At 41.9% G+C, this 18,088-nt stretch overlaps 1 protein-coding gene across 2 annotated transcripts in view; it reads left to right on the top strand.

Annotated features, from left to right (window-relative positions):
- Positions 1-18,088, top strand: part of PDE7B (phosphodiesterase 7B) — a 271,346-nt gene that overhangs the window by 235,132 nt on the left and 18,126 nt on the right. For both annotated transcript variants that reach the window (XM_024208010.3, XM_024208000.3), the window contains 5 exons: positions 3,839-3,990; positions 5,297-5,360; positions 7,922-8,017; positions 10,048-10,148; positions 12,447-12,578. In XM_024208010.3, the coding sequence (XP_024063778.1) occupies positions 3,839-3,990; positions 5,297-5,360; positions 7,922-8,017; positions 10,048-10,148; positions 12,447-12,578 (545 nt within the window). The remainder of the gene's footprint in view (positions 1-3,838; positions 3,991-5,296; positions 5,361-7,921; positions 8,018-10,047; positions 10,149-12,446; positions 12,579-18,088) is intronic.

The raw sequence follows: 18,088 nt of genomic DNA, 5'->3' as shown, positions 1-18,088 counted from the left end.
GCCAATACAGACTTTATAAGATTCTAAAATTAGTATCTAAAGACCACTCTAAAAAGTGCCAGAAAAGTGTTTTAGATACATATTTTTAATATTCAGAAGCATGGAAAAGGTCAAATTTGAATTTCACAGAAGAACCAATGCTCAGCACAAATAGCAAAAAATGGAAACAGATGCCCTCACCACATGCATGTTTTGTAAAATCTTCTCTGCATAACAAATTGAGTGATGTACAATGCAGTTGCTCATCTCAAATAATGATAGGCTTGCCCTGAAAAGAACTCTCCATTTTCAGCCAATCCCTTGTAAACCCCGTCTTAAAAAAAAACATGCTTACCCCCACCTGCCTCTAACCACTGCCCTATTTTTTCCTTTGGCCTCTCAACTTACAGTGACTACAGTGAAACTGACTAGACATGAAGTGCTGTTAAATGCACAAATTAAACAACTTTAATTTCTCTAATAGTAAACTTGGCTGTTACTCCTAACAATAATAGAATAAAATAAATGCCAAACTAAGTTCTCTTCCTTATGAAAACAATTTAATTTTCCTAGTCAAATTCATCCATATATGAAATTCCTTGTCAAATTCATCCATATATGAAATTCTAGGGAAGCAAAATCATTCTGGAATTCAGTAAAGAGAGAATATGGCTACTGTACAACTTGAATAAGGTATATTCCCTTTTATATGTTCCCTGGCATCAGTTACATTTTTTTTTTTATTCTAAATTTAACTTCTTAGCATCACTGCACATGGATTGGTTATGGGGAAACACCAAACAATATGACAGAGTAGGCAGCCAATTTTACCTTTTTTTTCCAAAATGGGTCATGCACTAGATTTTATGCACTGAAAATGCATCCTTAGGTGGGTTTAGGTCGCTAATGAAGTTTTGCTTCTTCTGGTAATTTATCATTATAGTGATCTCCAGCAGATTGTATTGCAAAGGCTGCACACACAAAAATCACCATCACAACTTGGAAACTCATTAAGAAGCAGTGCTGAACTTTTATAAGCGCCAGCGTCCAGGTGCATATAACAAAGAGCATGCAATCTTGTTACAGACCATGAGAACTGAATGCTACTGATGATTCACTATGGACACTCCAGGGCCACTCATCTTACCATGGGGATGGCATGGAGTCTAATGGCTCTGGTTCACTTACTGTTTACCATCTAAGGGTATGTCTACACTACAGGATTAATCCGAATTTAGATAATTCGAATTTGGGAAACAGGTTGTATAAATTCGATTGTGCGCGGCCACACTAAGCACCTTAATTCGGTTTTAAACCACATTAATTCGGTGGTGTGCGGCCACACTACCCCATTAACTTAAATACAGTAATTCGGTGGTGTGCGTCCACACTAACCCTAATTCGAATTAACAAAATCGATTTAGGCTCTACTCCGTTCGTCGAGGTGGAGTACAGAAATCGATTTAAAGGGCCCTTTAATTCGAATTAACTGGCTCTGTAGTGTGGACGGGTGAAGGGTTAATTCGGATTAAGGCAGCTAAATCCGAATTAAAGTCCTAGTGTAGACCAGGCCAAAGAGCACTATACACATTCATTCACTACCCACATGGGAAAGAGAAGAATTTAATTTTTTAAAAACCACACACAACATCACATAAAAGGAAGATGTCATTAAAGAGGACAGTGTCGTTGTAGCAGTGTTGGTCGCAGGATATGAGAGAGACAAGGTGGGTGAGTTAATATCTTTTATTGGACCAATTTCTGTTGATGAAAAAGACAAGCTCTTGAGCTCCACAGAGCTCTTCTTTAGCTCAAAAGCCTGGCTCTTTCACCAATAGAAGTTGGTCCAATAAAAGATATTATGTCACTCACTTTGGCCTGGTCTACACTACGACTTTAATTCGGATTTAGCTGCGTTAATCCGAATTAATCCTTAACCCGTCCACACAACGGAGCCAGTTACTTCGAATTAAAGGGCACTTAAAATCGATTTCTGTACTCCACCCCGACGAGCGGAGTAGCACCAAAATCGATTTTGTAAATTCGAATTAGGGGTAGTGTGGCCGCACACCACCGAATTAATGTGGTTAAAAACCGAATTAATGTGCTTAGTGTGGCCGCGCACAATCGAATTTATACAATCTGTTTCCCAAATTCGAATTATCTAAATTCGAATTAATCTCGTAGTGTACCCTTTGTCTGTACCCTTTGTCTCTCTCATTGAAGAAGACAGTGTCAGTCAGTATTAGACTGATCCAACATTAGATCCCAAATTGGGTGCACAAAGTTTCCCAGCAAATGTGGGAATGTGGGGGAAAGAGAACTACAAAAAGATGCTACAGCCAGAAAAGTTCATTCAGAAACTTAATATCTAGATCTTTTAACTTCTGAGTTCAACATGTACTGGCTTCAGTTCTGTTTGGAAAGAGATCGAGTAGACCAGAGTGTCTGATTGTCACATTTCCAAATTCAGAATGCAAAGTATATTTTCATTGTAATCCAAAGGGATTTAGAAGCATGAATGATTAACAAAAGCTGGGAGTTTCATTGTCTGATTTCCTGAAGTTTACCTTGCAGCATCAAAAAAGTTGGTCACGTTTTTGTTGATTGTGTGCCTTATCTGTTTTGGAACTATCCATCTATCTAAAGAGCATGGCACTAACAATGCTGGTACAAATTACTCCAGGAAAATACAACTCGTATCGTGAAAAGATTTAACCTACCCAAAGATGACAATTCTACATCAAATTCTACATCAAACCCTGGACCTAACCCAGGTTTTTGTGGGTCTTTCAGTGTATAATAATATTGTCCCAATATAACTGTTAAGTAATATGAGCAAAGAATACTTGGAACTGGAATAACCAACTATTTTATCTCTTGGATGTGTACAGCCTTTTACTAGCAAACAGGAATCCCAAAGTGACTCCTGGACCTGTCACTTGTTGTACATCAGTGAAGTATATCAGCAGGTGGAAAAAAAGTCCTTATTTTAAAAGAGCCTGTTGTTATATTTATGTATTCATTGTGTATTTGTATTATCATCACACCTGGGAGCCCCAGTCACGGACCAGGACCCGCTGTGCTAGGCTCTATACAAACACAGAACAAAAAGTCAGTCCCTGCCCTGAAGAGCTTACAGTCTAAATCCCCTCTGACCTAAACTGGTAAAACAAAGTGCATGTCAGCCTCTCCATTAAACACCATAAGGCATCATTCAGAAAGCTGAAACCTCAGAAGATCCTTACTGAGGATTATTTCAACTTCAGCACAGCAAATCCCTCTCCTATGTACTTAGTTTTGACTTATTCACCTTCCAAAAGAGCAGCGAAAGTCAAATTTAAGTATTTCTCTTAATCCTTACACAAGTTTTGCTAATAGGACACATTACTATTCACATGGGGTATTTATGTGGGCCCCATTACTGTAGTCTCTGAGCACCTCATACTCTTTAATGTGCTTATTCTCACAACACCCCTGTGGCGCAGGGAACTGAGGCACAGAGAGACTAAGTGACTTGCCCAAGGTCATACAGGAAGCCTATGATAGAGCAGGGACTTGAACGCAGGTCTTCTAAGCTAGTATCTTAACCACTGCACCATAATTCATCTCTGTAATACAACTATACACCATTACTTCTAAAGCTAATGTATAACTTGTGCACGCACACTCCTAAGACAGAGATTTTATTCCTGAATCTGAACAGCAAAGAATGCGGCATTAAGAGTATTGTGGTTTCTTGCGAGTTTGAGAGAAGACTTACAAAATTATGAAATGTTCAATGTTTTCTTTTTAAAGAATGGAGAAAGTTGTCCTTGAGCTCCAGCATGATGGTTTTTGTACTAATTACTTTTCACAGATACAACACACTCAGGGGAAATTGGCACCAAGAAAAAGGTGAAAAGACTGTTAAGCTTTCAGAGATATTTCCATGCATCCAGGCTGTTGCGTGGAATTGTACCACAAGCCTCTCTGTACTTACTGGATGAAGACTACCTTGGACAAGCAAGGGTAAGAGACTTCTCCAAATCCCCAATCCTTGGAAATATCTTGCTGAAGAATGTCATTTTATAATTTGCTTTTCTGAAAAACAAATGGGTGGATGAACTGGCTAAAATTACCCACTCTAATTTCACCCCCCAACAAATGTACTAGACTTTGCCATGGGTTTTATGCTCATAGCATTAAGGAATGAGCATCAGAGTGACAAGGAAATATCTAGACCTGATGCCAAAGTTCAAACTCAGCCAGCCCAAATTACAATCTGGAATTATTAAGTGAGGAACATACATTTGTATGCCTGAAGGATCCCTAAGTGAGTTACAAAAGTAAGCTGATATAAAACTATACATAGGATTAATTTCATCCACCAAGAAAATGCTGCCATCTCTGCAGCAACTATTTAACAGTCCATAGTAACACTACACAACAGTTTAGGCTAGAAAGTGAAAAATGATAATTGAAAAGAGAAGTCATAGTAGGCAAAATATAATTACCTGATTCTTCAACCCTTACTCACTCTGAGTAGCATTTACCCACATGATTAGTCCTGTTGATGTCATTAGGATTACTCACATGAGTAAGCATTACTCAGTGCAAGAAAGCGTCACAAATCGTGACCCCCACTTGGGAATCTGGACTGTGTCAGGTGCTGGGGGAATAGTATGACAATGTAGAATTTGCCATATTAGGTCATGCAGCTGATCCAGGTTCAAAATCCTGAATGCACCTAGTCAATTGTGGAATGCTGTACATAGTGGGTGGTACTGTTGGACTCCTCTCTGAGACTGCATACAGCATGAGATTATAGGTTATTCCTGTGTTTGCTTGTCTGGATAGTACAGCTACATTTTTAAGAGGGCACATCTCTTTACAGGAACTAAGACAAAATGCAGGAATCAGCTCAGGAGAACTCACATTGTACGAGTCATTTTGAAAAATTCAGAGCTAATTTGAGGCAATAAGGGAAGGCTGCAAAAAGTTGAACAGCGATGGACCATTTGGCAAAATGTTTTCTTTGATTTTTCACATTCTTCTTGCTTCAGTTGGAAAATATTTTCGGCAGGGTCTCATTTACTGTACTTCTGTCAAGTAAAACGGCAAGAGGATTTTTCACCCAGTGGAATAAAACTTGGCTCTTGAAGGCAGACATTGCTATTTTGATCCAATTTCAAATGCATCTGTATAGCTCTCATGAGGAGAATTTTGAAGCTGCAGCAACTATACCTATGATTACTTAATGTACAGTAATAATTATTTAAATCTGCTTCACACTCTGACATAACAGTCATTTTGCTTTTCATGTTTGCATTTTCAGCACATGCTATCCAAAGTGGGAATGTGGGATTTTGACATTTTCTTGTTTGACCGTTTGACAAATGGTAAGTCATAAAAAAGTAACAACAAAAAACCCCAAATCTTTTTTGTCATATGATCCCCTTCATACAGTTATTCTAGGAATTTCTAATTATTTTGCTAGATTTTTCCTGTTCAGACATTTAAATGGGAATTGTAGGGTGCTCGGCTCCTTACAAGATCACACCATTAAACATTTACAGAACATTCACAATTGTGTTATATTTAAATGTATCCCATATCTATAAATTTAATTTCTTTATATTTGTCATGGCCACCTTTTATTTATGTATTGTAAATTGATAATTACTTATATTTAAATGGCACGTTCCACTGGGAAAAATCCACAAGTGCTTTAAAAAATGTGTTCATTTCAGATCAATAATATGCACTGGCCCTATACCACCCACCTACACTGGGATGATCCTCTCATGATCAGCTACACAGACTTCAGGGCCAGACTCCATCAGCCATGAATTTTTATTAATATAAAATGGTTTTGGTCTGAATTATGCTTTATTTATATTATTTGTCGGGATAGGATATTAATTCTTCTCTCATTCAATAATGCCATAATTATGAATTGCCAGTAAAATATACATGTGTGTATTCAAGTCTATATTTGATTCTGTACACACAAATCTAGACAATGAAGTAGGACGGATCAGTTAAGAGTAGAGGAAGGATTCAGAGCCTGGGGCGGGGAGTGGGGTCATGACCACCCTATCCCTTCCACACTGCTAAATGGGAGGGGCTTCCCTATTAGATCCCAAGTAGATTGGCAGTAGAGGCAGAGCTGAAATATGGAAAAGGTTGGGATTCACTGGTTTAGAGGATTACTTATTAGCCCTCTGATTGGCAGTAGAAATTATAAGGAAAGGTGTGTAAATGACAAAGAAAGCAAAAATGTAATCCTGCTGACTTGCTGAAATTACATTGAATATACTGCATTATCTTCCTGTGCTACCATCTTATAGCACTATAGCTGACGAATCAAGGAAATGCCTTTCTATCCTTTTACCTAAAATCTATTTCCTCTTCAGACATTCATTATCCTTCAATCCTGAATCACCCTTTCCTTATATCATTGTACTTTTGTATAATTTAAATTTTCTTTCAGTTCCATGAACATTGCCAATGGATTATTATAGAATTACACATACTCTTCCTAAATAGCTTGTCAATATGAATACCAATGTAGGACTCAATTTTGCCATTATTACCTGTACTGAACTCTTACTGAAGTTAGTGTGGATTTATGGGGGGAATGAGTCTTTGCTAAGTTGAAACTCATTTTCTGCTGCATACGACTGCATTGTTACTGTCAGATCCAATTACAGCCATGTGCTGAACTGGATGCATGGATTATTCATATGGGTGTGCATTCATTTAGGAAATAAAAAAGTTCAACTAATTGCAAACTGTTGACTTCTCAGTAATTTGTTTGGCTCTTAATACCAGTTAGCTTTGGCCATGTACTGAAGTAATTGAGATGAACTGACACTATAATTGAGGCTTCTGATTTTAGGTTTTAACTGATAAATACTAATAAAACACATGCAATTTTAAAAAAAATGAAATTTATGTTTATCAAATAAGCACTGGAAAAACACCAGAAATGGTTACTAAGTAATCATATTGATTTCACTCCTTTTCCAGTGCAGTTTGTTTATATAGGCTCCTTGGCTTGTGTCTAAGGGCTTGTCTACACAGAAAGTAAAGTGGATTTAGGAATGTTATTTCTAAAGCACACCAACATGTTGTCCATTAATTGGTCCGTGTAAACCCTGCTGATGTGCACTAAAGGTTCCCCGGTGTGCCTTAATGTAGTGCTGTTTGAAACAGTGCTACATGGATCTACAAAGAGAAAGCCCCGAAAAATCCTGATTTTTGGATATTTATATAGAACTCAAAAGTAGCTAAAATAAATGCTGAAAAATGAAATTAATAAACCCTGAGAAATAGAAGCCCTAAATATAGTTCACGGGGGACATTGTGCTAAGTTCAAGTGCTAAAACCATCAACTTCATCTTCTGCACAGACTCCTGAAGTGGCCCTTGTTTGTGAAGTTCCCAGCTGTGCTTGTACTGAAAGGTTTCCTTCCTAGTAGGTCTCTTCTGGGCATTGCTTTGTGAATTCAGTACATGTATAATGCAGAAATAGGAAAATGATTTCCAGTACAATATAAACTACACACAAGAAAGAATATCTCAAAGGTGAATTCCACTGACATTGTCCATACAGGACAGAGTTCTGATCCTGCAAATACATTGTGATGAATAACTTTACTCCCATGCGCAAAGTTACTTATGTGCATAAATGAGGGTTGCCAACCCTCCAGCATTGCCCTGGAGTCTCCAAGAATTAAAGATTAATCTTTAATTAAAGATTATGTCATGTGATGAAACCTCCAGGAATATGTCCAACCAAAATTGACAACCCTAGCATAAGTGTTGGAAGGAGCAGCTCTCAAGAGATTGAATCAGTTCAGACCATTAGAAAATAAGCAAGATCTTGTTTGTACACAGTTGTCACTGCATTATTTATCCACTGTTAAAAGAAGCTAACAAGTGTTTTATATTTTCAGGAAATAGCCTGGTAACATTGCTGTGCCACCTCTTCAATGTGCATGGGCTTATTCACCATTTCCAGTTAGACATGGTTACATTACATAGGTTTTTAGGTAAGTCCTTTCTTCAACTCTATCATCAAAGGCATTTTACAGCTTAGTGTCTTGCTTCAATTATATTTTATAATATTGCTGACATTTGCAAGAATATATATATCAATGTCAGCAATATATTAAATACACTAACTTACTTTACAAGCAATAAAGACTCAGAGCAGCTGAAGTCAATGGTGAGACTTCAGTGAACTTTGGATTGGTCTCTAAACCAATCTTTCATCAGCTCAGATAAAGCTGAACTGCTGATTTTTTTAAAAAATCAACCACCTTATACTGAGCCACACGCAGACTGGGTAGGCCCACACAGACAGAACCCCCCACACACTGTAGAACCAATCCAAAATACATCTCAGTGGAAATGGAACTGTAGTGCAGTGTTGTTGTTTTAGTGATTTATAGAGCAACTAAGAGCCTATTTACAAAATTTAACAAATTATATCAAGCTGTCTACACTGGATAGCACTGATGAAAGCCACTGCTGCTGCCGCCACTGCCAACAGAAATATTAGCCCCCATGTTGTCAGGGTACCAAAGAAAGAAAGAAAGCCAAAGACAAGTAAGTCCATGCATCCTGTCCTGTCAGAGAGTTTCAAAGGTAGTGTCCTGCCAGTGAGAAAGCCCAGCTGCCACTCCTGGAAAGTGCAAACTCTGCAACAGTCAGGAGGGTACCCCAAACACCAGAGTACTTCGACCTATTTTAACTGCCATGACTGACTGTACAGGGTAAGAAGCAGCCGCTCAGATCACTCAATCCGAAATTATACAAGGCTAAAAGAATTATCGACACCTTCAAATGATGTATATATTTGATATATAGACATACAGTGCTAGCTATAAAAAAAACCCTACTGAAATAGTATATACACATATACACACCAGTAATTGTCTCTAGCAACTTGTATAAAAGACCAAAAACAACAATTACAACAAAAGCCCTATGCCAGAAGGAATTATCCGTGAGTGATTTTCTCTTTTGTGTCACATGCACATACTCAATTCTTCACCTCACATGAGGTGTCTCTGTCCCAATCAGTACAATATGCATTCCATCCTTCTGGCAATTAATAGCTAGAGAAGTCTCATGCTAGAGATTTCCTTGTCTCCCCTGATACATTTTAGAGACCCAGGTTGCCAGGAAAGCCATTCAATAGCATTGAGTCAATGCCACTGGAATTTTGCTTCTGATCCCTCTCCCCACTTAATAGGACATTGTCCTCAGAGAGAAGGGTGATTTGGACAATGTTATAATACAGACTTTGCATATACAATGTCAATGTCATTTTGCCCTAGGATGGCACAGTGGATTGCCTGTTGTTGAAATGTGCTACCACATGGCACAACCAAATTTCAGGAGCAAACCTCAGTGATTTCTTGTGCCAACAGGAGCTGAGAGAAGGCTGTAAAGTCGGATCTCAATCTTCCAGGTGGAAAATTAACAATTCCAGCACTAGAAACTAAAACAAGAGTGACTGGGATTTTAAAATGCAAGGATAGAGATGACTAAAAATATTCCAGGAATTTCCACTTGGATTACCAAAATACTGTATTTCTGAGGCCCTGCCTAAAGAACATGAGCACACCTTTGTCCATGGATAATCAATCAAGTAACAACCCCCTCCCCCCTGCTCCACCCAACTGACCCCACCTCCCGCCTCTGCTGTGAAATAGGTACTGCCTTAATGACATATTACTCAACTACGACAGCGGCCTAAAATAATTACACTCTAGTGTGTATAATTTTGCCTCCCTTGCTCCCACCCTTATTTTACTTCTAAATGAGAGCCTTCACTAAGGCAAGGAAAGCTTGATTTATGAACTAGGCCCAGAATCCTCTAGGGCCTCACAAATCCTTTCAAGCAATTTTTTTCCTCCAAAGCCATCTTAGTAAGAGTGCCAAGCCATGCAAGACGTAGACATTTGAAGAAAATCCCCAGGCCCCTGAGCATAACCCCAACTCTGGTTTTAACCCCAGTTTCCAAGAATGATCATGGTGTTGGGACAGATCTTTTCCCTGTTTTGCTTTCTAGTTATGGTTCAAGAAGATTATCACAGCCAAAACCCATACCACAACGCTGTCCACGCTGCTGACGTCACTCAAGCTATGCACTGCTACCTAAAGGAGCCCAAGGTAATAGCAAATGAAAACAATAGGACTTTGCACTGAGAGAGCTTGTCAAATAAGAGTTTCAAATCATTGTACCAAGATAGATAAAATAGCTATTTTGGAGATGGGGAAAATAGTTAAGGCACTTAAACTCACCATGACTCAAGCTTACACAGCTACTCAGTAGCAAAATCAGAAACAGAGTCCAGTGGCCTGATTCTGATCTCACTTGAATTGGCGTAAACAAAGGGCAATTCTGTTGAAGTCAATGGAGTGTTACCCAGGTATAAGTGAAAGTGGAATCAGGTCCTATGTTTCATGAGTCACAGTCCTCTAGACTAACCACAAGACCATGCTGCCTCTAAATGCACAGGATAGCTGACATCTGGAGTCTGCAGGGCACATTTGTTTCTCATTGCAGGGCACCTTATTCAAATCAGAACTAATATTCATATTAGTAATAAATAACTGGCACTCAGCAACAGAAAGGCTTGGGGGCCGGTTCCAAATCATAACGAGAATGATCTTCCACTCTGCTTCTAAATGACATGAAAGGTATTTCAGAAAGGATTGTGGCCAACATTTTCAAACGTGAGTGTGTGAAGTTAGACAGCTAAATCAGGTCTATTATTTAGGTGTCTGAATCTGGATTGAGATGCCTAACATTAAGCAGACAACTTTGAAAATGTTGGCCTTTGGACACGGATACACTGTTAATACGGTGTGCTTTACTAGTAGTGTAATATACCACTAACATTTTCAAGTAGTTCCTGATGGCAGAGTTGATCTTATATGATAGGTTAGACTGGTAGTTTTACACATTGTTTCTAAACTGGATCTTTGAGACTAAATAACAGTATTTTTGTAGCAGCTACCCTGTTTTTTTTAGCCTGTTAATTGCTCATGCTAACATAAAAACTATTATAATAATGAGTCAGCATATAGCCAGTGGTGCAAGTAGATTTTAACTCTTACCAGTACAGCGACTCATGGGAGGGACACAAAGGGGGGCACCAGCTAAATGGGGAGCACGTGACCTCCCCATGTGACCCCCCCATGTGACTCCTCTCCACCCCGCTCCCAACCCGGGGCCCCCGTGCTCTCCCCATCCCCTCCCCATCCCACGGGGGGGGCTCTGTCCTCCCGCTGCGCTGGCTCCCCCTGGCATTCAGCTGCTCTTCCCGGCAACCAGGCCCTGGAGCCACTCCTGGATGCTGCCCGGTGCAGCACAACAGTTGGCTGGGAGAGTGCCTGGCTCTCCCAGGCAGCCACTGCGCTGCACCAGGCAGCGTGGCTGGAAAAGGAGGCGCTCTGGCCTTCTCTCTCCGCCCGGGCTGGCGGGGGCACTTGAGCCTGGGGAGAGTCACTTGACCCTCCCACCAGTCCAGTGGTTCTCAAACTGGGGGTCAGGACCCTTCCGGGGGTCGCAAGGTTATTACGTGGGGGGTCGCGAACTGTCAGCCTCCACCTCAAACCCCACTTTGCCTCCAGCATTTATAATGGTGATAAATATATTTAAAAGTGTTTTTAATTTATAAGGGGGGGTCACACTCAGAGGCTAGCTATGTGAAAGGGGTCACCAGTACAGAAGTTTGAGAACCACTGCACCAGTCGCTGGCCCGACCCCAACCCCCCCTCACAAAAAATGGTCTGTGACTAGAACTCTGCGCGGATACAAATTTATACCCATGGATGGGGATAGAAATCGGTATCCGCTGAACCACAGGCCTCTCCCAGGAACTGCAGCAGTGAAAGGAGAAGAACGTGGGTCCACCAGGCACCCTCATGCCAGCAGCTCCTCCAGCACAGCTGTACTGTCTCCAGCCCCGCCCACTGCCCTGTCCTCTGACGGGGCTGTACAGACCCCAGACAGGAGACACAGCTGCATGGAAGGGCTGGGGGCAGTAAACAGCCGGGCCCAGGGAGCTGCTGGCATGGGGCTGCCCGGCGGCCCCATGTTCTGCTCCTTTCACCGCTGCCATTCCCAGGAGAGCCCTGTGGTGTTCAGCGGATACCGAATGTGTCTTTCCAGTACGGCATATCGGCAATAAATATCTTAATGGTATAGCGTACCTGATCTTACCAGCTTACTTGAACCACTGCATTATAGCCTGATAGTTTTGATAGATACAAACTGTGCAATGAACTCAAAAGTGCCATACCTGTGGATCGCTGTGTATAAATAATTATCTCAGATGATAGCATTGTAAATTGAACTATAAAACCAAACAATTATATGATGTAGCAGTTGCTTTGATTTTCTTGGTAAAAGAATTGTTTGCCTGTTTGTGCTAATGTTGTGGTCAATTTTGTGTGGTCCAGCTTGCCAACTTCCTCACCCCTCTGGACATTATGCTTGGACTGCTAGCTGCTGCAGCGCACGATGTAGACCATCCAGGGGTCAACCAACCATTTTTGATCAAAACCAACCACCACCTTGCCAGCTTATACCAGGTGAGACTGTGCTTGCAGGGCTGGGGAGGGTTAAGATGGGCTTAGGGCATTGCTGCAATGCATTTTCAGGTTGAGGCTCTGGTTTCAAATCTAGCTGAGTCACAGTTGTTACGAGTTTGGCAATTTCAACATAGATCCTCAGTACACATTTGTTTGCATTGCAAAACTACTGCTGCAACTGAGCAATAGGGTGCAAATACCAATGCCTGTTCAGGACAGTATTGGTGCTGAAAAGGCAGCAAGGCTGGGAATATTTCTGGAGTGGGTGGGCTGGGGTAAGATTGTGTAGATTTGTGGCTTACAATCAACAGTCTTCTCAAAATTCCTTCCCAACCCCACATATGGTGATCAGTTAGACCCTGAGCATGTGAGCAAGAACCAGCCAGCCAGGTACCTGAGAGAGAGAGAGAGAGAATGCTCAGTGCCACCTCAGAGCCCTGGCCCACCCCTTCCAATGTCCCATCTCCAGCCATGGCCATCTCTTCAGAGGAAGGAGACCAAAACCAATCAAACCCAGAATACAGAGGCGGGGGGAGGAGCGGGGAGAGAGAGAATCCCTCCTGACCCTTGCAGGAGACCAGGTGAAGCCCTGAAGCATGAGATTTTAGTAACATAAAATATAAACCAGAAGGGACCCCCAGGGCTGCTGAGCACTGCCCCCCAACACCACAGACAACTTTGTCATACAGTCCTACTCATAAATGTGTCCAGCTCTCTCTTAAAACTAATTAAGTTGTAACTCTATATTATTTATGTGCATATATATCTATGTATATAATATATCCATATATACAATATGTAATATATCCATATTATTCATGCACATATAAATCCATGTATGTTTACATGTGTGTTTATATGTCAGCTTTGGCTACTGTACTTAACTTCTTAGAAGCAGCAAGCCTGTGTACCCTGTAGTCAGCTGCAGCAGCATGTGGCATTGGAAAATCCTGACTCCCAACAGGCATAAGTGGAGTTAGGGTCAGGGAACTGGCTTTGGGGCTTTTCACGTCCAAGAAATACAAAAATGTGTGCACTGACCATGATCCCTGGCGTTCAAAACTCAGACAGTGAACTTGGACCTGTCAAAAAAAAAAATCTGGTGTATTAGTGATTGATAGAATTCTTTAAACCTTATACATTTTAGAACAATGAGGAGAGGGGTTGCTAAAGGCCATGTGCCTTTCTGAATACACTAAGCATGATACAGCACAGTCCTGATTTAATAATTTGCTGAGTACTTAAAGAGAGCGAAAGATTCTCTCTTCCTCCCCACCCCCATACCCCTCATCCGCCCCTCCCCCACAGACACTTGTGGTTTTACGGATAAGATGGTGATTGTGTAACAGTTCAACTGTCCTTCTACCCTGAGATAAAGGAACAGACAGGGCCATGTGAGCCAAGGCCAGGACAGAGCGATGCTCACATAGCTATGACTTTGTGACAGGCTTAACTTGCTGAATCAGTTTATGACAAGTTATACCCAAACAGCAACCACAGTTAGGTTCTGCCTACATTATTTTGCTCCAGTCTCCTCTAAATGTCAGGACAATCGGATTGGAGGGGGGAGGAGGGGAGCCAAATGGCTGTGGAAGGCAGGGTTAGGATCTATGGAAAGAGAAATGGGGGAGAGCCATCTCAGACAAACCCTGAGTTCTGACAACTGAAAATAGAATCATAGAATATTAGGGTTGGAAGAGACCTCAGGAGGTCATCTAGTCCAATCCCCTGCTCAAAGCAGGACCAATTCCCAACTAAATCATCCCAGCCAGGACTTTGTCAAGCAGGGCCTTAAAAACCTCTAAGGATGGATATTCCACCACCTCCCTAGGTAACTTTTTTCTTTCAACAGTCTACTTAATGTCCAGTCTTCCTCAGTTCCTGTTAGGTTTTGATTTACCTCTGCACTACTGGGTTCCAGCCAGAAATAGGAGCCTTCTCACAGGGAAGCCCATTCTCATGTCATTCATAGCCCAGCTTTGTGGTTGTGAGAGATGTGGGTAACTCAGAGAAGCACCCAGATTTGGGGGATTTATTTACATCACTGAATCTTCTGAGGTTTGATCATCAGAAACATCACTGGTATTCTCATGACAGCCACCACCCTATTTGAGAACATTCTCTTCCACTTCTTTTGTGACTGTCTAAGGAACAATATAATTTTGGCCCCCAGTAATCTCATTATGATGGGCTACCCAGTATGGGAATTGTAACAATCCGTACCATGGGTTTTAGGTCCTAAACATAATGAAAGCTTCCTACAGCCAACCATAAATATGTCTGTGTCACATAGAGGTTCAAATAAAGGGTTAAGCTTCCTCTAGATCATGAGTTAATTGTTAAGAAACACACCAGTTTGCAATTCACACTAACCCACCACCTCCTAGTCCTCTCCCTGTTTGGTTTATATCCCCACAGGCTAAGGCAATCTGATACCTGTTGGCAATTAACCTTAATAAGTCAGCAGAGGGATCCTTGGTGGAAAGCTGACAATTCTAATTGCTAGCAGCAGCTGTATGGTTTCTAGCTGCTTGCACTTAATGCTGGAGATGTATGGCTTCGTGCTCAGCTGTCACTTGTTAACCTGATCTTTCTTTAGTTGTCCAGAGTGAACTTAAAATATGGGGGAGGGAAGGGGTGAAGAGAGAGACCAAGAGCTTTTCTGCAATCTTGCTGTATAATGTTGGACCATGATGGGCAGTGGGTGAAGCTTCCCCTAGGGGAGGCTAACTCCCTGCCCTGCCTCTTCCACCGGTGGCCCCCCCCCACTATGCCCCAGGGCCCACCCCTCCCTGGCTTGGCTCCCTCCCCACTTGGACCCCCTGCCACCACTCTCACCGTGTCCCTCCTCTCCCCTCCCCCACAAGGCCCCCCTGCTCACTGTGTCCCTCCTCTCCTCCACCCCCTTACCCCGTGAGGTCCCCTCCACCCCCGCTCCCCCAGTCTTTCCTCTCCTCCACGAGGGTGGGGGGGGTAAGGAGGGAGGTGGCAAGCAGCAGTCAGGGGGAGGTCTCATGGGGAGAGGGATGGAGGAGAAGAGGGATGCGGTGAGCAGCAGGGACCTGTGGAGAAGGGGGGTGGAGTGGAGGACAGGAGGGACTCACCAGGCAGCAGCAGGTGGCAGTGGGGGGCCTCTGGGAAGGGGCAGAGCAGGGAGAAGAAGAGGGGTCCAGCATTGCCCAGGTATCCAGCAGCCTTCCCTAGCCTATTATACCCGCCGCCCGTGCATGAGCAGAAATTTACAGAACTGAAAATACTCAAACTTTTTATTCTTCTAGTAGGAACTAAGTAATTATCATCATATCTTGCACTTCTATAGCAGCTTTCCTCAGAGTAATTCAGAGTACTTTCCGACATTAACTAATCAAATCCCATCTTTTTCCCTGAATATATAGAAACATCTCATAGCTTTAGTAAAACAAAAAACAAAAAAGAGCAGTGATACGAAGAATGAATTAGAACAGTAAATTCAGAAAATGTGAAAGAAATAAGAAAGAAAAATAGATAATGTGAGCATCTAGCTGGACCTGTTTTCCCATTTATTTCCCTCTCTCCTCTCAGATCTGCAGTAACATGATCTACCCAACTTTCTTCTTTCCACTTTAGTTACTAGGTACTAATAAATGGTGTGTCAAAGAAACAGTATAATAGAACTTGTAGAATGCAATAAGCATTTGTCATGGATGTCTCCTCAGCAACAGGACTTCTTGATAAGAAGATAGTTCTGAGAAGAATTGTTATAGTTTATACTGTCACCATCCACCATCTTATGATAGGTCTGTATCTGTTGAGGGCAGATTGGAGGCATCTTGATGTCACTTTCATTATTTTAAAATTTATATTGTGGCAGTGTCTAGTCAGGACTCCATGTGCTAGGCACTGTCTCTTAGTATGTGTTTGGACAGTGCCTGCCTCAAAGAGCTAACACACTATTTGTTGTATGGTTCTGCAGGTACATCAGACTTTGGTCACTTATTCCTGTTTTTATATTTCCTCCTAACTAAAAATCATAGGTAACAAGGACAGATTGAAAGAAAATATGAATTATAGGAGGAGCTGGTAACAATATTGATAATTAAAGGTTGCCTGAAACTTTCCATTATAAGACCCTGTTTTCAATAGCTTATAACTTTGGTTGGACTGAAATTTTCCATGTCAGGTGTCTGTCTCAGACTAATTTTTTTTTAATTCTTATTTTTTATTTAAAGTTTCAGCTAAAACAGTTCAGCCATTTCTGAGAATAAGATTGAAGAAAAATACATTGCTTTGCCCTTATTAAAAAAAAAACCTACCAACCATTTAATAGAGAAGTTCTAGTGCCTTTACGCTTTGCAGCAATTACTTGAAATTTGGCAGGGTGTTGCTGGGGGCCTCAGCTCCTCATCTTTAAATTGCAGATTATATCACCCTCTCATTTCACAGGAGTGTTGTGAAGATAAATTCATTAATATTTATGAAGCATTTGGATACTTGAGTGATGAGCACCATAGAATAGCCCATGAGGAAATTAATAATTCTGCCTTCAGAGCAGGGTGTGAATAGTGTGCAATAAATAAGGCCTATGGGCACACATTGAACAATAAGTAAGCACCATCTGTTCTGTGCACTGAAAATTGGTAAGTGATCATGCCATTAAAGACTGTATCATAATGCATAAGCGCAAGAGGGTACAATTAAGGTTTCATAGGCTTTGTGGTCCCGTCTCCTCCTCCTCCTCCCTCACCACACACTCTCTCTCTCTCATGATCCCTTCTCCATGCAGTCCCTCATGGTCCCACCACCTCGTCCATGCAATCACTTGTGGGCCTTCCTCCTTATCTGCACAATCCCTCATGAGGTGGTTTCCTCCTCCACCATGCAATCCTTCATGGACCCTCCTGTGCTGCCCGATCCTTCATAGTCGCTCCTCCTCCTTCATGCAATCTCTCATGGGCCCACCTTGTCCTCTTCTGCACCATCCCTCATGGTCCCATCTCCTTCTCCTCCCCATGTGATCCTTTGTGGTCTGACCTCATCCTCTTCTGTACAACTCCTTGTGATCCTTCCTCTTCCATGTGATTCCTCGTGGTCCCTCCTCCACTACCTCACAATCCCTCATGGTCTTTCGTTCTCCACACAGGCCTTCATCCTCCCATCTCTTTCTCCTCCACACAATCCTTTGTGCTCCCGCCTCCTCTATTTGCATGTGATCCCTTGTGGTCTCCTTCCACCATGCAATCCCTTGTGGTCCCATCTCATCCTCTTCCACATGATTCCTGTGGTCCCACTCTCCTTCATGCACTCTCTTGTGGTCCATCCTTCTTTTCCCTATGTGATTCCTCATGGTTCTTCCTCCCTGCAGTCCTTTGTGGCACCTACCTTTAGTCTTCTCCCTTGTCACTTTTCTCTTTGTGATGCCTCTTATCTCTCCCATACCTGCCCCTACAGAAACCAGAGCAGTTCCTTAATGAACTGACACCAGCCCTTCCCAAGCTCACGCCTGACAGCAAGTGGGCAGGAGCTGCTGACGT

Source organism: Terrapene carolina, unplaced genomic scaffold (genome assembly GCF_002925995.2).
Source record: "Terrapene carolina triunguis isolate 2854851 unplaced genomic scaffold, T_m_triunguis-2.0 Scaffold85, whole genome shotgun sequence".
NCBI classification, from domain to species: Eukaryota; Metazoa; Chordata; order Testudines; family Emydidae; genus Terrapene; species Terrapene triunguis.
Note: the sequence above shows the minus strand (reverse complement) of the source record. Positions and strands in the feature narration are given on the sequence as shown.